Source organism: Microtus pennsylvanicus, chromosome 3 (genome assembly GCF_037038515.1).
Source record: "Microtus pennsylvanicus isolate mMicPen1 chromosome 3, mMicPen1.hap1, whole genome shotgun sequence".
Taxonomy (NCBI): Eukaryota; Metazoa; Chordata; class Mammalia; order Rodentia; family Cricetidae; genus Microtus; species Microtus pennsylvanicus.
In genome coordinates this window covers 24,047,979-24,060,580 of record NC_134581.1, presented here as the reverse complement: position 1 = coordinate 24,060,580, position 12,602 = coordinate 24,047,979, and the positions used below count along the sequence as shown (strand labels likewise).

The window sequence follows — 12,602 nt, the reverse complement described above, 5'->3', positions numbered from 1 at the left end:
CTAGGACATTGTTTTGTTTTGTTTTGCTTTGTTTTTAAATGAGCAGACAGCCACTCATGGCAGCTTACACTTTTTTTTTGTTTTGTTTTTTGTTTTGTTTTTTTTGGTTTTTTCGAGACAGGGTTTCTCTGTGGCTTTGGAGCCTGTCCTGGAACTAGCTCTGTAGACCAGGCTGGTCTCGAACTCACAGAGATCCACCTGCCTCTGCCTCCCGAAATGGGTGACTTGCAGAGGCAAGCAGATTCCTGAGGTCCAGGCCAATCCGATCTACATAGATCCAGGTCAGCCAGAAATACATAGAAAGACTCTGTATCAAACAAACAAAGAGAGCAGACACAGGAAAAAGAAGTAGAGATAGATTTATAAATCTCTGTATAACCTTGATTGAATAGTCTTTTCTTTCTTTTTTGAGACAATTTCTCTGTGGATTTTGTTGTTGTTGTTGTTGTTGGGGGGGGGTGGCTGTTGTCTTGTTTTATGAGATTGGGTTTGAGTAACAATCCTGGTCATCCTGGAATTCACTCTGTAGATCAGGCTGGCCACAAATTTACAGAGATAGGCCTGTTTCTGCCTCCTTAGTGCTGGGACTAAAGGTGTGTGCCACTACAGCCTGACCTATGTTCTTGATTAAGTTTTTCAGTTGTTTAGACATGTAAGTCTCTGTATCACCTTGATTTTCTTTTCTTGATTAATTTTCGGTTGTTTTCTTTACTGGTTTCCTTCTTTGCTATTCATCCTCCGTTGATTAGTTGCCATCTTTTCTCTCCAGAAGTTCCGAGATACCTGCTTTCATTCATCTTGCATCATAGGACAAACAACAATTTGGCATAAAAATTCCCGTTCCCCTTAGCAATAATAATAACAATAATTTTAGAAATTCCAAGGGGGTATAGTTTTAAAATAATCATTAAGTTTCGAAGTTGCATTTAAAATTTTTTAATGTCATCACGGAAAAAAATCTTTTTTACTTTCTAATTTATTTTTAAGGTGATTATCCTTGCTGGTTATGTCCTTTTCTAGTTTTAAACTATCAAACTCATCAGACTGATGGGACTCAACGATCTCCAGAAGCCAGACAACGCCTATGTTAAGACAAGGGTAAAGTTTCTTTTCTGTACCCGCCGGGTCGTTCGCACCCCCTCTCTCGCGAGACTTGAAAACCGGAAGTTACACAACGACTCCGAACTCGCCGCGGCTGTGTTAAAGTTGGCGGGAGCCGTCCGGGTGGGACCTGTCCGGTGTTCTCGGCCATCGGGTCCGGGCTGCTGGTGATCGAGGGCGTCGCGGTGGAGTTCCGCGGCCCGTCGGCACGATGCGGGTGGCTGTGGCCGGCTGCTGTCATGGCGAACTGGACAAGATCTACGAGACCCTGGCCCTGGCGGAGCGGCGCGGCCCGGGTCCGGTGGATGTCCTTCTGTGCTGCGGCGACTTCCAAGCGGTGCGCAACGAGGCCGACCTGCGCTGCATGGCGGTGCCTCCCAAGTACCGTCACATGCAGACCTTCTACAGGTAAGGAGCGCGCGGCCGGGCCTCGGAGCCCTCGGCGCGCAGCCTAGACGGCCAGCAGGAGCGGCCTCGCGTGAGCTTCCTCCTGCCGCTGACCCCCGTGCCTGGAGGACTTGGCACTTAGGAAATGTCCCTTTCCTCCTTTCCGTAGATACCTTCTTCCCAGGGATCGGAGAGACGCCAGCAGTTTTAGATACTCACTTTGTAATTGCTATAACTCTAGGATTAGTTAATTTAATGATCCAGTTTTTACTGGACTTGGTGAGTTCTAGACGCCCAGAATAAATAGTCTGCCGTGCACTTCACAAAGTTGTTGACCTTAATGGGTGTAGACTGGCGTGAGCTCAAGATTTCATTCATTCATAAGGTCAGGGATGGGTACTGGGGTCCGTTTGACGGTTTTTGAGCTCAGCCTTTTCCTTCAGATCCTCTTTTGCTTTTTCTGCTGCTGCTAATTTGACTCCTGACAGCTTTACCCTTATGTTGTAGATACTACTCTGGAGAGAAAAAGGCCCCAGTTCTCACACTCTTCATCGGAGGAAACCATGAAGCCTCAAACCATTTGCAAGAGTTACCCTATGGTGGCTGGGTAGCACCAAATATTTACTATTTAGGTATGTGTTTATGTACACTTTTTTTGTCCTGTCGGAATTTGTACCCATTGGGCAACGTCTAGAAGACATGGATTTGGGGGATGCCATTAACTTATATAATCATGAGAATTGTGTTAAAATATTCAATGGCCAGTCATGAACATATATCCATCTTTCTTCTAATGGTTTAAATAATAGTATGATTACGAAGGTTTTGCTATTTGCAGTGTTTTTTCTTTTTGAATCAGATTTTATAATGGAAAATATTCAACATCCACAAAAATACCAGGTAGTATAGTAAATTTCATCACTTGTTAGCTTTGGCAACTATTACTCTGTTATACCTTATTCCCCTGTATTTAGTTATTCAGTATAGTTTAAACTTTTCCTGTGGGAGAGGACTGGAAGATTTATAGCAAATCCTACCCACTAGATTATTTTATTTGTAGATTTTTTTTTCTTTTTTGGTTTTTAGAGACAGGGTTTCTCTGTAGCTTTGGAGACTGTCTTGGAACTCGCTTTGTAGACCAGGCTGGCCTCAAACTCACAGAGATCTGCCTGTCTCTGCCTCTGGAGTGCCGGGATTAAAGGCATGTGCCATTCGTTTGTATCTTTTAAGTGTGTGAATTTTGAGTGTTTTTTTTTTTAAAAAAACACATGCAGTACCATTTTATACCTAACAAAGTAAGTTATTCTAACCTCTAGTGGGTTCTCTTTTCTTTCTTTCTTTTTGCCATGTAGTTTTTCTTTTGCAGAAAATGAAAGACTGTCTTGTGGCATCTCCTGCATTCTGGATTTAGCTGAATGGATTCCTTATGATATCATTTGTAATGTTCCTTTTATTCTCTTCATTTTCCATCTTTAAAGTTTGCAATCCTTTCACCTCTTTACTTAAACGTAGGTGGTTTCTAGGTAATTTTCAGGCTTTTCCAGTGATGAAATCATAACTTTGGGAGTTTTGTTTCTCTATTTTATTACTGATTTATCATCTTCCAACAACCTCAGTATTATGAAAAGATGAAGTTGGTCCAGGCATGCTGGCACATGCTTTTAATCCCAGCACTCTGAAGGCAGAAGCAAGGCAGATCTCTAGGAGTTTGAGGCCAGCCTGTGAATTCCAGGCAATCCATAGCTCCATAGTGAGGCCTGAATCAAACAAACAAAAAGAAAAGGTGAATTTTCAGAGGAGTCAAAAGTGAAATGTAGAAACTGCATATTCTTTATACATCATACCTGTTGACTTGATTCCTACTGTGTAATTCTCCACCAGAGGACATTTTTCTCCTCTCTCCAATTCCTGCCACTTACTGGATGTTCAGCTAGGTACCATGTGCTTCTATTTGGTTTTAATATCCTACCTCATTCAAACTTTTAGAATCCACTGAGTCTCTTGGCTGATTGACTTCAGACTTTCTCTGTCTTGTGTATCATCAGCATATTAAAGCTGTGTGAAGAGTAACCTTATTATGGCAAATAGTTTCAAATATTTTGAGGACTATATGGAATTCCAGGCTTCTAAATGGTTTATTCTCCTAGTAGATTCCTTTGGCCTATAACATTTTACAGAATTGCATAATTTTTCAGGTTTGGCTGGTGTAGTAAAATACCGAGGTGTAAGGATTGGTGGGATCTCTGGCATCTTCAAATCTCATGACTATCGAAAAGGTATTGTTTTGAGTGAACAACTTTTATATATTAGAGCTTGAAATGAATAAAATAAATAAGCAAAATTTATAGTTTGACTTGTCAGGTTTCTTGTATAAATGATGCTATTCTTAATTTTGTAGTTCAGTATTTTATGCACATGAAATTGTAGATACTATATAGCGTATCCTTATGTTCATGATCTAGTTTTATCAATTTGCTAATTTTAATTTTGATTTTTAAGAAATACAACAATATAGATCAAACTGAAGTTCACTGTTGACCTGACTATCAATGCTGCTCTTCTTTCCCTCTTCCAGTAGCCAGGGAATTGCTGTTCCGAGTGGGTGTTTAGCATTCACTTGATGGTTTCATGTCACTGCTGAATATGCAGGAGTTTTAATGTGTTTTACACTGTGTACATGTAGCTTATTGCTTGCATTTTTTTCTTGCTTCCTGGTTTAATGTGTTTTAGCATTATTTATTAATTAATTAATTAATTAGATTTTTGTTGTAGGAATTTAGCAGTCCCTGTATCTGGGGTAGACATTAGGGTAAACAGCTGCTTTTTAGAGGTGCTTTAATCTTGAAGAACCCTTGTAGAAAACAATGATTGTTTTGCTGAAGGGTCATTGCAGCCATCCCATGACTTTGGTCACAAGATGCCTTGGGTGTGCCTGAGGCTCTTGTATTATTGTGTATTGCAAATGATACATAATAAAGAACTGGAGTAATGGGGGCATGTGATACTCCCCTTCAGTAAGACGTATACATTAGATTAGGGACCTTGGTATGAGCAAATACTTTGTTTAACAATCAGTAAACACACCTTTGTATGGTTGTTTGGGGTTCAGTTCATCAGAGAGGCTGGATCTTCCTGCTGCCACATAGGCCCTAAAATTTCATCTTGGAGTGCCTTCTTTTTTGAACTAACCCATGCTACAAGGTTCATTCCAATAAAATTTATTTTTCTTCCCAACCACAGTTTTTCCTCCCTCCTCTCATCCCATTTCCCCCACCGTCTACTCCTCTCTTTCTATTCAGAAAGGGGACGGCCTCCCATGGATGTCCACAAAGCATCTCAAGTTGAAGTAGGACTAAACTTCTCCCTTTTAAAACTGGGAGAGGCAACACAGTATGGGGAATGGGTTCCCAAAAGCCAGCTCAAGCATTAGGGACAGGTTCTGATCTCACTGCTAGGAGTCCCACAGATAGATCAAGCTACACAACTGTCACGTGTATGTAGAAGGCCAAGGTTGGTCCAGGTTTAACATGTTTTTGAAAGCCATGTCTTGTTATCTATAATTTGTTTATTTGTTAGTAGTTTCAATGTAGTCAGCACTATAACTGATTTTTAGAGTAGTGACTTAGAATCACAAATTTTATGAATTAAATGTACATGTTTAATGTAACTGTTAATTGCAAGTCTGTTTCTTTACCCCATCTGTTCTCCATGGACTACAAAGATGGGCTCTTTGTTACTATCCTTGGGAGTATAGATTTGGGACCATTTTGGGAAAGACAAAATGGTAATGCAGTTTATTTCCTTTCAATTTAAGGTCATTTTGAGTGCCCCCCTTATAATTCATCTACCATAAGGAGTATATATCATGTGAGAAATATAGAGGTCTACAAACTGAAACAGGTATGTGAAAAGTAGACTTGAAATAAATTTAGTTTTGTACCAAAATGTGTTTGATATAATGGCTTGTAACATTTGAGAGTAGCAATTCAGTATTTCTAAAATTCAGAGTTTGAATAGTGTTTAGGAGATTCATAGGTGAACACATTTTTATTTTCAATGGTTATAAGTTTATTTAATAAATAGTTATAAAACATTTAAATTATGGTTCCATATATTATACTTAGGTTAAGGATAAAGCATATATGCTGAAGTGAAGTAATATTTTCAAATAAATATTCTCACCCAGTGTGATGGTACACAGCTACTCCCATCATTCAGCAGCTGAGTGAGGCAAGAAGATTAGGAAGTTGAGGTTAGCCTGGGCTACACAGTAGAATCTTAGAAGAGAAAAAGACAGAGAAAACTTACATTATGAAATTTTAGTATAAGATAAAATAATAGTGTTAAATTAAAAAAACAACCAATGGGAAAGATGATAGCGGACGTGAGAAATTGTGAAGATGGTGTCAAAGTACCGACTTAACTGATGAATGGGGGAGCTAAGTGTTTGAGAGCCCACCACTGGGGTGATCCTGGGCTGAGTGGTTCACACACGGTATTTCATATAATTCCGTTCAAGTTTGGTGAGGGAGCTCTCACTCTGCCTTCCCTAATTAAGAAAACCAAGTCAAGGTTATAGCCAGACAAGAAGCCTGCCCAGGACTCCCTGGTAGTTTCAGCAGAGCCTGTCTCAGTGGTCACGTCCTGTGCCGTTGCTAGAGCTGCGGTGCGCAGTATGCTCACATACCTTTCCTGCGATCTGTGTGTGCTCTCCTTCTGGGTGCCTTTCCCTTCATCAGTCTAAAACCCAACTTTCCCGCCACCATTTCTCTAGTGTGGCGTCATCCCCCTTCTTCAATTCTCATTATCCATTCAGCGACTATTGTATCTGACCTACATTCCATATTATCTTAAATAGTAATTGTTTCAATTTAGTTTCCCAAGTACATGTTTCATATTAATTGATAGTGCCGAAGAATAAGTAAAGTGTAGAATATATTTTGTGTTTTCCCTGTAAGCAACTCTAGATATTAATTTATTTAGCAAAGGGAGACTTTTAGGTTGGTAGTATGTGGATACATTAGGAAAACAATTGGTCTAGGGGTCTGTACCGAGACTGACCATGCAAGCACTCTGCCACCTATATACATTCCTCTTAAGGTTTTTGGGTTTACTGTATTAATTGCATTGGAAATCTTACTAAATCTGTTTTCTCTAGATCTTCAAAATTATAATTTTGTTGTTGTTTTTTTGAGGCAAGGTTTCTCTGTGTAACAGCGTTGGCTGTCCTAGAACTAGCTCTTGTAGACCAGGCTGGCCTTGAACTCACATTTGCCTGTCTCTGCCTCCCGCTTGCCGGGATTAAAGGCTTATGCCACCACTTCTGGGCTTAAAATTATGATTTGTCTACCAGGGAAAAGGAGCCATAGTTATTAGATATTTTAGAAATCTGGCACGGCAGGCCCCAGCTAATTGGCAGACTAATGAAAGTGTTTGCTGTCCTGCCTTTGCTACAGGAATTATAACAATTTCTGAGGCACAGGGAAAGCTGCTTCTTTTTGTTTAGGTAATGGGGAGCTTAGTATTTTTATTTCCTTAAAGTGTCCTAAGGATGAATTAACGCAGAAAGCTACATTATCCGTCTACAAGAGCAGGGGCATGGTGTGTAGAAAGGAAGGGATTGATTGTTTTTGGTTAGTCTCTTTAAGAATTTTCTTTCTGTTCTTCAAGTTGAAGCAGCCTGTAGATATATTCTTATCTCATGACTGGCCAAGAAGTATATATCATTATGGAAATAAGAAGCAGCTTCTTAAGACCAAATCTTTTTTTCGCCAAGAAGTGGAAAACAACACTCTAGGGAGTCCTGCTGCCTCAGAGCTGTTGGAGCACCTAAAGCCCGCGTACTGGTTTTCTGCACATCTTCATGTGAAATTTGCAGCCTTGATGCGGCATCAGGTAGGACAGAAACCATCGGTCCTTGTCTTTAATAAACACTTACTGAACATTCATGAAGTGGGCACCATGGGCAGAGTGTAAAAGCCAGAGACTGAAATACAGCTCGCCCCTCAGGGGTTACTCAGTACTCAGCGCGGGCAAGAAATGAACAAGCAATTACAGAGCAGGGAAAGAGTGCTGGAAAGGGCTGAGGTGAGTGAGGGCACCTGAGGCAGACTGCAGGGGTCAGATTGGCCCACTGATGGAGAAGGAGTTTCCAAAGGACTGCGTGTCTGAGCTGAATCCAGAGGTATCAGGAGGAAATAGTCTGAGTGTTTTAATAGAGAGACCAACATGTTTGCAGATTTGAAGTCTGAGTGCGTGGTGCACTTGGTACCAGCTCCTGTCTCTCAGGTGTAGAGACAGATACAGCCTGAGCAGAATCAAAGCTGCTTTCTGGGCAGAACTTGGGTACCTACTTCTTCTAGAGTAAGTCTAGAAGGGCTTTAGCAATGTTTTCAAATAAAACTAGGTTTCAGAAACATTGTACTTCCAACATAGAGAAGGGTTTGGTCCACTGCATATCACAGCCATTCCAGAGAGATGGTTCTCACTGGGCCATTAGACGTGACTCTGAGGAGGTCTCCAGAGGCTTGCAGAAATCTCCAGCTGTTAACTTGGATTTTCTGGCTGGTTTCCCTTTGGAGTACATCATGAGAAAACGAGAGTTTGGGTGTTAGCTAGAAGGTAGTGGGAAAGGTGGAGCCTGATGGAACCAGGTGGTTGTTCTAAAGACTAATTGGCAGGTTTGTGAGCGGAATGGAGTGATGTCAACAGAGACAGGAAGCTGCTTAGCAAAGGAGGAGAGTCTAGCTAAGGCAAAGCGCACAGAGAATGAATCAGAGGCTGGAGAGATTGTAGAGGCAGAATAGTAAGGCTTTGGTGAGAAGGCAGGGGTACAGGATGACTACTAGAGGGGTTTTTGGAGGATGGGGGTTAGGACACCATTTAGAAAATGCAAAGTTAGCATTGGGAGAGTTTTTGAAGTCTTCTGTAGAATTCTCAGGGTCTTTAGTGCATTAATGAGCACTTTCTAGAGAATGTGATGTGTAGTGCTTCCCAAACTACTTTCCTACTTTAACAACTTGCCTGAGATGGTTTGTGTCTGAAAACACTCCCAAAGCTGTGGTCTTACTCCAGGAGGGCAGAAGTTACACCTTCACTTTGTCTGTGGCCACTCAGTGACCACACTTGCTTCACGTCCAAGCATACCTGTAGACACAGCTCGCTTTTCCACATCTTGCTTTCTTTTACTTAAAAGACTGCGGTGGATGGGGCAGCCGGGAGTCTTGTTATGTGGACCAGGCTGGCTTTGAACACAGATCTGGCTGCCTCTGCCTTCTGAATGTTGTAATTAGAGACTTGTGTCACCATGCCCAGCTAACTCTTGAGTTTTTGGGGGGGGCTGGGGAGTGGGAGTTGAGACAGGGTCTCTGTGTAGCCTTGGCTGTCCTAAAACTCACTTTGTAGACCAGACTGGCCTTGAACTCATAGAGATCTGCCTGCCTTTTCCTCCCAAGTGCCGGGATTAAAGGCGTGCGCATGCACCACTGCCTGGCTCACAGAGCAGTCTCACAACATTTCCATCTTGCCCCAGACTCCTTTGTATCTATATTGGTATCAGCTTTGCATCCTTAATTGTAGATGATAACTGATTTGGATCGGGTCTTTTCTGAATAATTCATATAAAAAGAATCATAAAGTACAAGTTTTTAGCAACTGGTTTCTTTCATTTGTTTGTTTTTGTGAATCATTCTGTAACATACGTCAGTATTTGACATCGTCGTCAGTGTTTGAGTTTTGGAGGAAACGGCAGCTAATAGTGCTTTGTACTCCATTGTCCAAGTGGATATAGACCTTTTCCTTTTTTCTTTTCTGTCTTTTCTTGTTTCCTCCTCCTTCTTCCTCCTCCATCCTCCTCCTCCTCCTCTTCTTTTTTCTTCTTCTCTTTCTTTCTTTCTTTCTTTCTTTCTTTCTTTCTTATTTATTTGGTAATCATTCTTTTGGCACAGAATTGGGAGCATGTGTTTGGGTGGAAGCATCACCCAGCTCCTGGCATCCGTATACCCCAAAGTCTGGAATGTTTGGGTGGAAGTGTCACCCAAGCCCCTGGCACCCATACCCAAAGAGTCTGAAATGTTTGGGTAAAAGTTCCATCCCAAACCTACTCCCCTAGGAGTTGCCTCAGTCCAGACTCCACCTACAAGAAAGCCTGCAAAAAATGGTGACTCCTCTTCAGAGATGCTCAAGGCCACTCTCACAGGATATTTAAACCGCAACCCAAAGAACAAATACATGTGGTTTTTTTTTTTTTTTTGTCTTCTTTCCCCATCTCCATCCCTGGGAGCTGGAATGCCACCCTAGAGCTCTAGTATCTTGAAGCGCTGAAAAACCTAGGCTTTTTCTAATTTGGTTTGGTCTGATTTGGACTATTGCATCTGCGGAGAGGTTTATCAGGCCACAAAAACTTTTCAGCATGTAAAAATGTTGTTTCTGCTCTAAAAACTTTTCAGCATGTAAAAATGTTGTTTCTGCTCTATTCGGTGTATGGATTACTTGTGATGCTTTTAACATTCTTACGTCATGGTTTGTCTCTTCTAGGCCACAGATAAAGAACAAGCAGGCAAAGAAACCAAGTTTTTAGCCTTGGACAAATGCTTACCACACAGAGACTTTCTTCAGGTAATAAGAAAATAGTAATTTTATAAGTTTTACTCTTCCAATGATTTTAAAAATATACTTTTTACTTCAGAATTTATTTGTGCTATTTATAATTTATGTTTTCTGAGAGTTCTTTGGTGTCGTTTGTTATTTTAAATTAACTAGATTTAAAATTATTGGACTGTTAAGCATAAATAAATTACCTAAAATATCTGATTTTGTCCTATAGGTGTTAGAAATAGAACATGATCCCAGTGCTCCTGAGTACTTAGAGTATGATATTGAATGGCTTACTGTTCTCAGGGCCACTGATGACCTGATTAATGTGACCGGGAACCTATGGAATATGCCTGAAAATAATGGTCTGCATACAAGGTAGTTCTGCTCACTTTAGAACTTGCCTTCTGCATTGTGTACAATTTTGTCTCTGATCTGTGTTGTATTCTGGTCCCTGAAGAGTTTGCTTTTGTCTGCAGAAAGGGGGGGGGGGGTAAGGTAACAGTGGTTTTGGGGAGCTGAGCATTTGGCAAACCTAGCAAGTTCTTGCTTGATGACCATTTTTGAGGTTAAGTAGTTGCTTATTGTCTCTAATTTGGGCCTGGCTGGGGGTACTTAGGACCACCTCCCCCCTTCACCCGGCCTCAGCAGGCACTGGCCATGGGACCCCAACTTTGTACTCAAGGTTGACTGATATTGGAAAAGGCTACAAGTTTTTGTCCGTGGCTGGCAAAAGAACAGGTCTGTTAAGCGTCAACCCAAGTGAGTGTATGAGTGTATGAGCATGTTTCAGACTATAGCATGGTGAAGGTTTGGTTCACACACACACATACTTGTTTGGAGGGATGAGTAAAATTTTTTCTTAGAGTTGTTATTTCTAAAGATTCTTTGCTAAGTTAATTATAATTTTACCATGTGAGTTTTTTAATTTTTATTTTATATATATAGGTAACGACCCTGCATGAATGTCTGTGTACCAAGTGGGTGCCTGGCACCTATGGAGGCCAGAAGAGGGGGTCAGATCCCTTGAAATGAGTTAGAAATAGCTATGAGCTGCCATGTAGGTGCTGGGAATTGAACCCAGATTCTCTGGGAGAGTAGCCAGTGTTTTTAACCACTGAGCTCTCTCTGAAGCGCTTGTATAGAATTTTTAGTTTCTTTTTTAATTTTTATAATTGGAGTCAATTTTACTGTTTGGAGGTTATAACATATACAAACCAATTGCTCTAATTGTTACAGGTGGGATTATAGTGCAACTGAAGAAGCTATGAAGGAAGTAATGGAAAAATTGAACCATGACCCTAAGGTTCCCTGTAACTTCAGTATGACGGCAGCTTGTTATGATCCTAGTAAGCCACAGTCGCAAGTGCAGCTGGTTCACAGGATCAATCCGCAGACTACTGAATTTTGTGCCCAGCTTGGCATCACAGACATTAATGTCATGCTTCAGAAGGACAAGGAAGAGCAACATCTGTGTGGAGAATATGAAGAGCAGGGTGATGTGGGGACCGATGAGTCTGAAGAAGACCGGAGTGAGTACAGCACAGACACATCTGCTCTGTCCTCCTTCAATCCGGATGAAATAATGCTGGATGAAGAGGAGGAGGAGGAGGAAGAGGGTCCTGGTGGTGATGTGACCACACCCTCTGTAGAACCTTCATCCCATCAAGCTTCTGACCTCTCCACGAGCTTTTCTGACGTCAGGAACTTGCCAAGCTCCATGTTTGTGTCTTCTGATGATGCATCCCATCCTCTAACTGGTGGGGAGGGAAATCCTAGTGAGACCGTGCAGTCGGAGGATGGAGAGTCCTTGACTGACTTCCCACTGAAGAGGCTGAGTAATGAACATGAGCCTGAGCAAAGGAAGAAAATTAAGAGGCGGAATCAAGCCATCTATGCTGCCGTAGACGATGGTGATAATGATGAATAAGACAGGGACTTGCCTTAGTGATGTATGTAGTATGTGATTTCAACACCCTATTTTTAGGGTTGAATTTTTGATAAATTACTGGGCTTTGTAATAATGAAGTGATGGAATTTTGGTTATATATAACTTTGTTTTTAGGATTATGTTTGTATGTTTCAGATATAAACTTATTAAAATTTCATATGAAATTTGATGACCATGTTTTGAAGACATTCACTTCCACTTTGTTGGAACTTAACTACATTTGAACTCTAGAAACACTGTTCTCTAGGAAGGAACTGTGAAGATAAATGAAAACAGGAATCTTGTAAATGTTTTGATGCATAAAGTACCACCTAATTGCTGAAATTAATATCCTGTTGGCTTTTGCATATTATATTTTAGCCTAAATTTTTATGTAACCGTGGTAGCTATATTCAAATTACCTTGGCAGAGTGCAGTTTAGTGTTAGTTTCCAACAGGGTTGTCTAGATACCCTCTCTCTTGCTGCATGGTAGACTGACGGGTAAAGTGTTGTCGAGGGTCCATGTGGAACATACACCTCTCTCGCCTAGTTGAAGTAGATGGACTGCCTGAGGCCATTGCCTCTGGGCTT

General features: G+C 41.2%; 1 protein-coding gene across 1 annotated transcript; it reads left to right on the top strand.

Moving 5' to 3' along the window:
* The first annotated feature begins 1,162 nt into the window (after positions 1-1,162).
* On the top strand, positions 1,163-12,200 carry Dbr1 (debranching RNA lariats 1). The gene is made up of 8 exons (XM_075964888.1): positions 1,163-1,509; positions 1,996-2,120; positions 3,684-3,764; positions 5,303-5,388; positions 7,159-7,383; positions 10,024-10,104; positions 10,313-10,458; positions 11,320-12,200. The coding sequence occupies exons 1-8, from the start codon at positions 1,313-1,315 to the stop codon at positions 12,008-12,010; spliced, it is 1,632 nt and encodes a 543-aa protein (XP_075821003.1). The 5' UTR covers positions 1,163-1,312; the 3' UTR covers positions 12,011-12,200.
* Positions 12,201-12,602: the final 402 nt, after the last annotated feature.